Source organism: Patiria miniata, unplaced genomic scaffold (assembly GCF_015706575.1).
Source record: "Patiria miniata isolate m_02_andy unplaced genomic scaffold, ASM1570657v1 HiC_scaffold_15, whole genome shotgun sequence".
Taxonomy (NCBI): Eukaryota; Metazoa; Echinodermata; class Asteroidea; order Valvatida; family Asterinidae; genus Patiria; species Patiria miniata.
Window position 1 is genome coordinate 2,839,361 of NW_024037053.1, and position 12,924 is coordinate 2,852,284.

At 40.7% G+C, this 12,924-nt stretch overlaps 1 protein-coding gene across 2 annotated transcripts in view; it reads right to left on the reverse strand.

The window, feature by feature from the left end:
- LOC119722414 (ras-related protein Rab-3C-like) overlaps positions 1 to 12,924 on the reverse strand; it is a 54,854-nt gene that overhangs the window by 15,659 nt on the left and 26,271 nt on the right. For both annotated transcript variants that reach the window (XM_038192521.1, XM_038192522.1), the window contains exon 5: positions 7,623 to 7,854. In XM_038192521.1, the coding sequence (XP_038048449.1) occupies positions 7,667 to 7,854 (188 nt within the window). In that variant the 3' untranslated portion in view covers positions 7,623 to 7,666. The remainder of the gene's footprint in view (positions 1 to 7,622; positions 7,855 to 12,924) is intronic.

Genomic DNA, 12,924 nt, shown 5'->3' on the forward strand with positions numbered 1-12,924 from the left:
GGCAGTATAAGCCAATGAGCAAACTTTCTCAATTATCTTTTTAATGAGCAAAGTTTAGGTTCACAATTTGAACAGAAAACACCCAAACTGAATGGTGTCTTCCTGAAATGACATCACAGCAACAGCGCCCGCAGTTGTCCGGAAAAGCATGGACAATTTTAAATGTTAAGAAGCGCACTTTTCAATAAAATTAACCAAAAATGGAATGTCAAACAGTTTTCATCCATTCAAGCGGGGTAGAAAGTTCCTAGGAAAAAATTCATCGCATGGACCCCTTAAACTCGGTGGAGATGACGAGACAGATATCCTACAGCAGCGTGCTTATTACTAGCATTATTAATCAAAGCAAGACTGAGCAGCGCAGTGAATCCTTCTAACACTCGGCCTGCCGTCCACCCACACACTGCTGGCTGGGCTGGGTGATAGGCCTGGGATCTCATGTCAAAATCAAAAGATAGGCTCGGGATCGATTTGCCTGTTTATTTCGACTGTTTTAAACAACGGAAGGAACAAACCTCTCAACTATCCATACACTGTTACCTCCTGATTTATAATCCCAATTCTTTTCAAAATCTGTCTTTGATTATTTGAATTCTTACCAGGAACATGCAAATATTATTTGGACTTTGTTTCACGCATGCTGGCATGTATGTACATGTACATGTAGCTGCTATTATGCAGTGCACATATATTACCCGTTGTTATCTAAAATTTACGGTACACGTACCGTACATGTACCGTAAATTTTTATTTGTGTAGAGAATATGAATTTTTTGGTTTAGGTGATTAAAGGTAATAATACAACATTTGCAAACACCAAAAAAAAAAAAAACTACCAATTTATTACGAAATACCTTACTTGACTGTAAGTGAATAATAGTCTCAAGCATCCTGTGAAATCATGGCATCTGGTGTGCTGTCATTTCCAAGAAAAGTGAAATTTTCATATCAATTTCCAACGATGGTTGGCCGACCATCGTCGGAAAAGACTTTTTTTTTCACATACTAGCTGCCCCCACTTTATCTAATTTAGTTAGTTTTCTTCTTTTTTGGCAATTAGTTACACATCCGCAAACGGGTGCAAGCCAGCTAATCTGGTTCTTTGACTTGACAATTCCCCAATGTCTATAAACTGAAGTAGGGTCAGGGAACCAGACCACAAGAACAGCATTTTTTTCTTGGTTTTTTTTCCCAGCATCTATGAATACAAAACTTTAAGCAGGTCAGTGTATACAATATTGCTGTAAAACATTAACCTTAATCCATTAATTTCTGAATATAACAGCAAAAGCAAATGCTGTGTATTTCCTAACAGATGGTTACATTTCATTTTTAAAATATGCCTGTTTCTCCAGACAGCTTGAAATAGATCTGGACATAAAAATGTTACATGTATCTTTGGCAATTTGATTACCTGGTCACAACTGATGCTGAAAGCCAATATGCTACATTAGCATATGTGCAATGCAAGCCATTCGTGTGATACTGTATGTATGCTGCCTATAGCTGATACATATCCAACATATGGATGATATATTTAAGGGGAAGATACAACATTTGCAAACATCCCAAAACGAAATGATCAAATTATCAAGGAATACCTTACTGGATTGTTAGGGAATGACAGTCTCAAGCATCCTGTAAAATCGTGGCTCCTGGCGTGCTGTCATTTTCAAGAAAAATTGTATTTTTCCAACGCTGGTCAGCCGACCATCGTTGGAGAAAACTGGCTAGAAAAAAAGTTCTCCCTTTTTTTTTCTGTAGACATGTTATACCGGTAGTAGTGCTGCAGCCGAACCGCCGAACCGAACTAAAAATAGCCGAACTTGGCCTTCCGAACCGAACCTTACCCAAATGTCGGTTCGGAAGAGTTCGCAAGTATTTGTTGATAGCGCTAGGAATGCTAATGCTTGCAGTGAAAGGGCAAAGATAAAACGCACGGATGATTGAATTTACCGTGTTGACAAGTCATCGCATTCATCTTCATTATTTGCAGTACAGCGTTCAGCCTGTACAGTACCCTGTTTTCTTTAACGGAACTAGTTAATACCCCTTCATAGCTACATGTAAGTCGAAATCTAGGCTATTATGCTTAACTCATTCACAGTTTTCCTCATGGATGCATGAGACGTATCGTCTCATTCAAGACCTGCTAATATGTTCTTCATTCATATACAACCCGGCGGTGTTCCGTGTGAAATGTATCGCCTTGTTTCCCAATACCGTCTCCGATATATCACACCGCATCTTCCCTCACTGAAACCAGAAACCTCCATTTCTCTCCTTAATAGCTTTTAGTTTTACCTACTCCTGCGGTCCTTATCAACGCATGCAATCTCCAGGGGCAAGATCGCTAAATACTCCCGTCAAATAGCGAGGTCAAACGTCCGGGCATCGCTGCAATAATGGTGTCGGCGTTTGCAATAACACACTCATGGCTTGAAATTGAACTCGTCATTTTTTCAACAACTTGATTGGAGAGGGATTGAAGGTTAACCCCAGCCCTCCTCCTCCTCCCCCCCCCCCCTGGCCTTTTGGCTAGGAACCATCCTCAATCCTGCAAAATCCTCCAATTGCTACCTCGTAAAAATTTGATTCAGCCTCAATCCTCCACAATCATTTCTTGAGTTTGTTCAGGTGGAGAGGTGACCATTGCCTCAATCCTTCAAAATTTTCTAACAATCACTGAAATGGGTTGAGGCAGTGCCGATGACATTCAGAAGCAGTGCGGATGATATCGAGCATAATGCAGGGCTCCATTATGCATGACTGATCGTAACCAATTCTGGGTATACAGCCTATGAACTTGACACAATGCATCCTCAAAAATTGACATTTTTTGGTCATTCAGCCTCTATCCTTCCAAAATTCTCCAAACCACCTAGAGGACTTTGGAGAATTGAGGAGAGTTACAGTTAAAGTGGTGACCAATTTTCTACAAATGGCAAATATCACGAAAAATTTTTGTCAAGGGAAATAGAATTACATATTTTCTATATTTTAAGAAACATGAAAAAATACACGCACATAAAAATGTACAATCGGTACATTTTTCTTCTCCATGTGTCCTATGTATGTGCACACAAGTTTGTAAAATCCGTTTATTTCTGAAAATTGCAGCAAAAGCAAATGTTGTATATTAGTTAACCTTCCTTTTGTTTGCTCATAGTCCATAGTCAAAAATTCAATCCTGTGTATACGCAGGCTAGTCACTGACTGTCAGATCATATTTTCTATAGGCACTGTGACCATGCAGTCAAATTCCATCAACAGACAAAAGCAGGTGACTGGTAGGCACAGCTGGCTTATCAATCACCTACAGTCAAAGCATAGCTATATCAGCAGGTTTCATCACAGCCAGTCAATCCTGCTTTATGAAGGCAGGGAGCACTCAACTGTTAAAAGCAGTCACTTGATTTATTATGACTGCTGGCCACGCCCTGTTGAAATTGCCAGCCAGAGAGAGAGGGTTAAAAATGCGGTCACAATATATTAAAAAAAGAACAAAACAACCTAAAAACAAAAAAACCCAATCCGCTAGAAAAAAAGTTCTTTTTTAGAAAAAAAGTGTTTTTTTGTAGACATGTTATACCGGTAGTAGTGCTGCAGCCGAACTGCCGAACTGCCGAACCGAACTAAAAATAGCCGAACTTGGCCTTCCGAACCATTCAGCCTCTATCCTTCCAAAATTCTCCAAACCACCTAGAGGACTTTGGAGAATTGAGGAGAGTTACAGTTAAAGTGGTGACCAATTTTCTACAAATGGCAAATATCACGAAAAATTTTTGTCAAGGGAAATAGAATTACATATTTTCTATATTTTAAGAAACATGAAAAAATACACGCACATAAAAATGTACAATCGGTACATTTTTCTTCTCCATGTGTCCTATGTATGTGCACACAAGTTTGTAAGACATTTGAATGCCTAGCGTCCAATATTACGGGCAGTTCATACGTCATGCTACTGTGAAGGCAAAGCGAATTAGAAATCACGAAACATTTGCTGCGAAATTTGCCGGAGTTGAAATGTGTTCGACTTTTGCGAATTCGCAGCGCGAATACTTGCTGTGACATCATAACTTCGCATTTGCATTCACGTTCGCGTCGAGTATGAACCATTTACACATCAAAAAATAAACAAACCAATAACACAAGCAAAAGAAAAAGCAAATGAGGAATAATGTTTTGGCCAATTTGGGACTAGTACAGCCTAATAATCAATGTTTTTTTTTTTAAGTTGAACTGTATTGGGCAACAGTCAAGTGAATTTCCAATATCATACTGACAGAGTTATACCACAACAGCTTCGTCTTCGACAATTATTTTCTTCGTCTGACTGTTTTACCAATTTCAACACTCCAAACTTTCCTTTTGAACACTGGAGACCCGACAAATCGATAATGTGAACCACCGACACCCAGCTTTGCCCCAAAGCATCATGGGTATAAGCTGTCCGTGCAGAAAGGTGTTTGGGCCAGTAAATGCCAGGGAAGCTGCTCAAGCGGGTCCATGCCTGATAAGACACTTCTCATAAACTGGGCCGTCGAGTGCGTATCACGATCATCACGATCATCACGATCATCCAAACAGGATGTTGTGAGCTCAGGTCTGCACAAATGTCCTCCGTTAAAGTTGTGTCATATCGCAGGGATATGTTCAGATAAAGACCATTTTAAAATACCAGAATGACAAGAGCGAATCACATCAATCAAAACGATGCAGTGTTTACACGTACATGAGCAAGTGAGCAGATTTCATTGGTAAAAGTTGAGTTGTATTGCTGTTCAGCGATAAGGAACTTTACAAAATACCACTAAAGCCATGTGTGCATCACTAGAGGGAGGGGGGGGGGGGGTGGGGACACATCACTAGAGGGAGGGGGTGGGGACACATCACTAGAGGGAGGGGGGTGGGAACACATCACTAGAGGGAAGGGGGTGGGGACACATCACTAGAGGGAGGGGGGTGGGAACACATCACTAGAGGGAGGGGGGTGGGGACACATCACTAGAGGGAGAGGGGGTGTTGCAATTACCCACATTAATATTCTTGTTTGGCAAACTTGTTGTCCTGTTGGTAAAATGTTGTGCTTCTTTGCGTGTATGCTGCCGTGAATAATCGTCCACTTTGAACAGTGCCCCAATAGTCAGGTGATATATCCCCCCTCCCTTGATTGGGAAAAAAACTCCTCATTACTTCCACTTTTTGAAAGAAAATTACCCATTTGGAATCCCCCCCCCACCAAAACCTTGATATGCTACTGCATCGTATAGTGTAAGTCATTTTTGCGACGGTGTATATCATGCTCACGTGCATGCCGCATGCGTTCTTTAAGACGAGACGCGCACACATCTTCATAATCCTATTGGTCGAACGAGGCAGGAGTGTGCGTATACTACCTCAGCGCAACTTACGCAAGCCTTAGTGCCACCACAGAAAATGGCTGTTGCAGAGTTAGTCTATATGAGCTATCCTACAACTGTTGTTGGTTGAAGTTGCGTCGTGTCACTAGCAATTAGGAACAAGTCGAGGCATGTATCATGCTACCCCAAATATAAGGTTATGGCTGATCACTCGCCGACAGATGGCAATAACACATACATGTACTTATATTGAAGCTGCCAAATCCACTTCCCACATAGTTCCCACAGAGATCTTAAAGGGACACTGGGTCCTGGAACAGCCCAATTGGGCTACAAAACGCGCTTTGAACGAGATGATGTTAATCGGAAATAACATTTAAAAGTAGGATATAAACATCCACACAACTATCCTTTCAAAACTGGGTGTTTTTTGTGTTATTCCTGTATTATGCGTGCGAGAACGAATTTCGGGGTCCACTTTTGCGACCCCATAAATTCGAGCTGTTTGGATGCTAGTTGTGATTTCATTCGTAAAGTGTTCGCCTTTTTGGACGTTGAAGAAACCACTTTTTTTGCATTGGTGATTGGTCACCGCTGTTCCCGAAACACACAATGTGTATATCGTACACTGTGAACAACACGAAAAACGTATTCATACTCCGTCGTGTCCGATGTAAACAAGCAGGTTTTTTTCCGTCTTTTCTCAGGAACGGTAAGACATTAGGTTGGTTTCCTTACAACCAGATGTTTGAAATAGGCTAAGTAAACAATCCAAAACATGAAATTTTCGGGGATTTCAGGACCTAGTGCCCCTTTTCCAGGGGATTTCCAGGACAAAATGAGGGCTTTCTATGACCAATTCCTAGCTGTTTTGGCATCTTAGGAGCTTACTTACATGTTGTATAATACACCGGAGAGTCATCACACTGAAAAATAAAGGTCTGTGCACCATGTGTTAAAATTATCATCACCAAGATGGCCGCCACTTCCCCCTCACAGCCATCCGATCATCATCCTCCTACTCTGTCATGTTTCTCAAGTGTCACCAAACACTTATTAGGCATCTTGTCACCATCTTCTTAGCTCGAGTACAGCATACATGCTTAAAAGATGAAGTGCAATGAACTGGGGTGCAAACCGGAAGACTGCCATATCCAAATATTATGCATCATGTCGGATGATCAGTCTGTGACTTGTCCATGACTTTTTTCTTGGAATATCAACTTTCCATGACTCTTTGTAAACTTTCAAACTTCCATGGCTTTCCATGATAGCTTAACTGGGCATTACTGACTGAAATCCCTGAAAATTTTATGTTTTGGATTGTTTACTTATCCTATTTCAAAGGTCTGGTTGAAAGGAAACTAACTGTTCCCGAGAAAAGACGGGAAAAACCTGGTTGTTTACATCGGACGCGGCAGACATTTTGCGGCATACGCATACGTATTTCCAGCCGTGTCTACTCAATGTACGGTACACGTTGAATGTGTGTCACATAATACAAACAGCAACAATACACAAATGTTGTTTCTCGTACGTCTCCAGAATGCGATGAACTGTGCGGTAGGATTCACACTAGCACCCAGCAGTTTGATTTTTGAGAGTCAAAATTTTGACCCCCGAAATTCGTTCTCGCATGGTTCTCGCAAGGATAACACAAAAACGCCCAGTTTTTAAAGGATGGTTGTGTGGATGTTTATATCCTTCTTTTAAATGCTCTTTCCAATTAACATCGTTTCATTTAAAACACATTTTGTAGCCCAATTGGGTACAATCCAGGACGTAAAATATATCCCTTTAAACTATAGGATTCTCCCGGATTTTCCCATGATTCAGGTATGCAACTGGGAATTTAGAAAAAAAACGAGGAAACTCCAAACCACACAAGACTTTGTACAGTCTTTTTTCAATTTGTAATGGCATTCATGAGAAGTAATAAAACGAGGAAATCAGCGGATCCATGAAAAGTTGCATACCTGAAGATTGCGGGAACCCTGGGGTGCGTTTTGGCGGTCATAACCAAAAACTGGTTCTGTTGTTTCTCTTTAATAGTTAATTATTTTTGGGGTTTGAGTATTGCATTATCGTCAGTAATTCTCGTCCTTTTAAAATTCCCGAAGAAATTCACCTACAAGAAACAACCGAACCAATTCTTGGTTATGACCGCCAAAACGCACCCCTGGCTGTGTTCATACCACCACCGCCCTTGGACTCATTTCACAGGAACTAATCACATTGCTTCTAAGACGGACTTACCATGTTGTGAACTCTACCCGACACCACGACCAGACACCAGGCAATCAGCAGCCGCAGGACGTATTGGAGGGGGCCTGGCCGGGATCCGTGGGCGTGATGGTGGTGGCCGGTCGCATGCTCTGATCCGTGTCGATGCTCTCCGACATCTTGTCGCAGATGATATCTACCAGTCGCTCAAACGTCTGCTTGACGTTGATGTTCTCCTTGGCACTCGTCTCAAAGAATTCCAACCCTGAAAGGGAGGAAAATTATTTAAAAAGTTGAAATTATTAAAGTTAATCACTAAAATTTACCCTATGTTGTATTGAACTTTCTCTGGAGTACTCACAAGAATACCTGTGCACTTACTTACACTCATGCTAATTGCAAGTACTCCTACTCGTACAGGGCGAGTACAAAACAAGGAAACCCAAATGGCCCCCCCCTTTTTTTAAAAAGAAGTTCTGCATGTAGCATTTTCTTGATCTAGGATGTGAAAGCCCGATTAATAAGCTTTATTTTAGTTAAAGAATCATTCATATCGCTCATGTACGTTTCCAGTTTGGACTTTTAAACACAAATACAATTTGAAAATTTTGTTCATGGATCACAATAATGGTAAGTGATATTTCAGCGAAACGAAAACAATTCACTTATTAAAAAAAACACATCAGAACACTCTCATAACCATGATAAGTGGCCGTTATCATATTTATGCACCTTTTGCTCCCAATGTTAAAACAACATGCTTTATAAGGCCAAAAAAAAAAATATTTGGTCTCTGGTCAGACCAAAGTTCCGGAATTGATGCGGCCACGCGGCTTTTTTTTTTTTTTTTTTTCTTTTTTTTTTCTTCTTCAAGCTTGGATTGTACAGACAAGGTGGGGTACTATTTTGCTTTTTTGGTGTCCTCATGTACATATTGGTGTCCTCCATAATTTGCCTTGGTGCTTTCGATCATTTGCCTTGGTGCAATTTCCCATTCCTTGGTGCTCTTTGGTAAAAAAATTTGAGGAGGTGCGGAAATAGAGGGCGCTGTTGGAGCTACCGCGGAACATTTTGGAAAAAAAAAAGATGGACGCGCATGATTAAAATCGACGCGCGCGCTGACCAGAGACCGACTTATTTTTTTTTTTGGCCTAATGTCAAGAGTTTCTAGTCTTGCCCTGCCTTCTACTTGGCTACCCGGAGACTAATGCGATTATTCTGATATCGTTTTCATGATACGACATGGTTTCATTTTACTGAAATATCACGTACCTTAAATGTGATCCGTGGACAAATTATATTGAAACTGTGTTTGTGTTCATAATTCCGTAACCGGAAAAGTACACGAGTGATTTGAATGATTCTTTTACTAAAAGAAAGCTTATTAATTGGGCTTTCATATCCTAGATCTGAAAAGTGCTACATGCAGAACTTCTTTTAAAAAATAGGGGGTGCCATTTGGGTTTATACACAGGCCGATATTAATTTGTCTGTGTCTCATTCAAAAGAGAATAACTTCTGTATCGCTAGAAAAATAGCACTTTAGTAAAGGAATGTACCGTATTTTTTGGGGATGAAACTCGAAAATAGCACAAGGAATGATCTTTAAACTTCTCAGCAATTTTGTAAATGTATTTTTACTTTCTCAGCCTTTCTCAGCCATCTCAACCTTAATCCAAAAAAATCTGGTTGTTGATCGGCACGCTGTCCTTTAAGTGGCTACCTCTAGCTTTTTTTTTTTTAGAGATGAGTTTCCAGATTATTGGCGAGATGTTCCAGTTTTGCCAATCATGTGCTACAATCATGATTTCAAACTCGGATTTCAGGTAACCGACCTCCCCAGGGCAAGACGCGGGAGTAAGACAAGAGTTATGATTTCCCGTCTGATTAAGAAATGGAAAATGAAATGTGAAGCACAGCTGCCATTCGCGTGAACAGGTACATGTACGCCACCTGAGAACATGTTGTTCGCTGAACGCAGTGATGCAGATGTCCTAGGGGCATCAATATCTGTGGCGTGGCCAATTTTGCTGGTCTGCTCGGAATATAGAAATACGGGTGCTAGCTCTGAACACTCAAATATGAATGGAACTCGAGTGGTTTCCATTTCAGGTTTCTAATCTTTCAGTTAGAAATTATTCCTTTTTTTTTTCAACAGATCACGAAGAAACAGTAACCCAACAGCGCCCACATACGCATAAAAAAATTATATTAAAACAGTCATACTTATGTGTTTCTGTACAAAAAGAGTTCAAATGACGTGCACGAGCTGGTTCACGGTTCACTGTCCTCAACCCCCCCCCCCCCTAAGCTTCCCCCCTCCCCCCGATATCCTGTGGAGGGTCAGCCCGCAAAGTTTGAGAGGACATTGTCACTTTTGCCCCTCCTTTTTCTCAGATTTCCCTCGCTTGGCGTGATAAGAAGATAGCCCGTGATTCGAGCATCAGAGATTGACCACCAAAAAAAATAAGCCGTACAATATGATATGGCCTGTATTCAAATGGATTCCATTGTAGTCGATACTCCTTCGCGGTTCTGTGTGGGAGGCAATCATACAAGGCGAAAATATGGAAAGATGGCACTCGACGATCAATTTCCCACTCAAATTTACCCTGACACGGGTGTCACGTTCACTCAAACCCTCTGTGGGTGCGTTGGGAACAAAAGGCTGAATTTTTTACCCTTTTTTGAGTGTCACCTCCCCCCCCCCCCCACGAGAAATTTTGTTTGCTATTCCTAGAAAGGTTAACGTGGGTGAATTAGGTCCTTCGTGGACTGCCACGACCTATCATTGGATATAATCCTACTTGACAGAGTTGTGCGCAGGGGAATTGAAAGGCCCTTGAGTAAAGTCACGGTTTTCAGTTCTGTCATTCACTTACTAGAGTCAATTTTTCATGAAAACTTTCATCGTTAATTAGCATGAAGGAGATTACATTTATTATGGCACTCTCCATCATTTTTATTACAAAAAGTCTATAAAAAAAGAAGAATTTCCTAAAATACATACATACATGTGTGTGTTCAAGGAAGAATAACTGACAACATCACTTTTGAAAAAAAAAGGGAAAAATCACAAGATGAAAAAATAATCTTCTTGATATAACATTTTAACAGCATACAGGATCATGTGATTTTCATGCATTTTGCTCGTTTCCAAAAATAACACCACCCAAAATCCAAAGAAAGATGTTTAGAACCTACAGTGTAAAACCTGTTGAAGTTTCAGCTCGGTATTTTGGAATCGACGCACACGCATATCAAAGCCCAGGATTCACGAATCGTTCCCGCATGTAGTGACATACCGTATACGGCCAATAAGCCAATTGCAAGTGGCCTATTCCCTTTGGCATTTAAATTTGAAAAATGTCTGGTACACTGACTTGCTCAGAATGCTTGGCTGACATTTTAACTTTGAATTCTCCAGACCAAAGACACTGTTGCTAATCACATGATTTGGGGCAAGGTCTTGCATAGTTACGTAAGAGACGCTCAGCATCAATACATTGTTCACAATGGGTGAGAATGGCACAAAGACACCAGACCATGCCGGAGCTGGGGTTGCTAGCATAAGGCTTGCCCCGAATCGCGTGATATAGTAACAGTCTCTTTGGTCGGCAGAATGCAAGTTAAAACGTGCAAAGCATTGGGTTAAGTCAGCATTCCAGATTTTATTCAAATTTAACTCGCAAATGGCTAATTACAGACTTGATTTCAAGTCTCGGTTTGAACCTGCGACCTCCGGATTACAGTTCTGGAGATTGCCGGATCAAACCCCGCTCCAGTCAATTTGTTTGTTCCACTTTCAAAATTATTATAATGCACCTAGTCATTTTTCCCTCATTTAAAAAAAAAAAAATTCTACGTGGTTGCAACTTACATTATCATTATTGCACCCTACACATTTTAAATTTTCTATTCTTTGTGAAACGGTTTTCCCAACAAAATTGCCAAACTTTTGAACTCCTAAAAAAAATAGCCTTAATTATTAGCTTAAATAATTGTATTGCTCCCCGCCACTACCCCTAAAAAGGCGAGTCAGTCAGGTCATATCGCAGTCGTACGTACAGCTCCGTTATCACAGAAGCACACCTTCGAAAAACCCTGCGAGTGTCGTAATGCTACACTGGGCAAAGACGAAGAACAAACATGCAAATATCAGGCCCCTGCGCCCACCCTACCCTGCATTCCAGACTTATCAATGCACTTATCATGCCCACTGATGCCCTTACACTCCCATCTCTGAAATTGCTCGGCAACGTCACGCCCCAATTATTTATTTTTCCCCAGTGGCAAGGGACTCCTTTTTTTCCTTTTAGATAAGTGCACATGTATGTGCTGGCTGTTCAAGTATGATATCATGGCCAACAGAAGGAGGTTTTTTTTTGGAATGGTTATCGATTGAATTGCCAAGAACAGGAGAATATTGAACCCTAACCCTGCTGAATACAACAGGATCCAACTATGTCACATATACCCGATGGAGCCTGTTGGATTGAGCAGTAAACCCATTGTGTACATTCCTCATGAAAATGTTGGATTCAGCAGGCAACTGAACCGCATTATAACGCCATGTTGAACTCCGTTGGATTCAGCAGAAAACTGAAAATGAGGCACAGTGGATTGAACGGGAAAGTCCGGTTGGACTCTGTTGGATTTAGCAGGGTAGTCCTGAGCAAGTACTAGTATAGGGGGTTATTACAAGGAATTTATAACTTTGTTACTGATGACCAATTTGAAATGACTTTTAACTCAAATGCATTTTTAAATCAGCCATTTGTGTGAATTGTTCCTATAGCCAGGAACATTTGATGAGTTTCAGAATGACAAAAAAAGGGAGAACAAATATGGCCGCTGTGTTCTTGTATTTCCCATGCTCTTTTTGTATTTCATACTGAAACATAGATTCCTTTTCTAAATTGCTATTTTTGATAGCAATACGAAAGTTATTCACTTTTGAATGTGACATCGATTGAAAAAATATGCCCATGTTTTGTTAAGGGAATAAATGTGAGCATTTAATCACTCTGTTTAAAGACTGCTTGGAGTCTGGGTGCTGATGATTAACTGAGACGAAGGCGAGGATTTCTAGGAGTCCAAATTTCATGTGACACTCAATAGTGTTTAAGACCAGCTAGCCATGTCTTTATCATTTGTTTAAGACCGGCCACGTGACGGCTCTCGACCGTTAGGAATGGGTAAACTGTCTGAGGTATTTATGAATATTGAATGATTACTTTACAAAGTTTCAATTACTTGCGGCCCAACAATGATTATAAGTCCTTCCAGGGTATGGTGGTTCCCACCCCACAATCAGTATCAAAAGTATACAAAC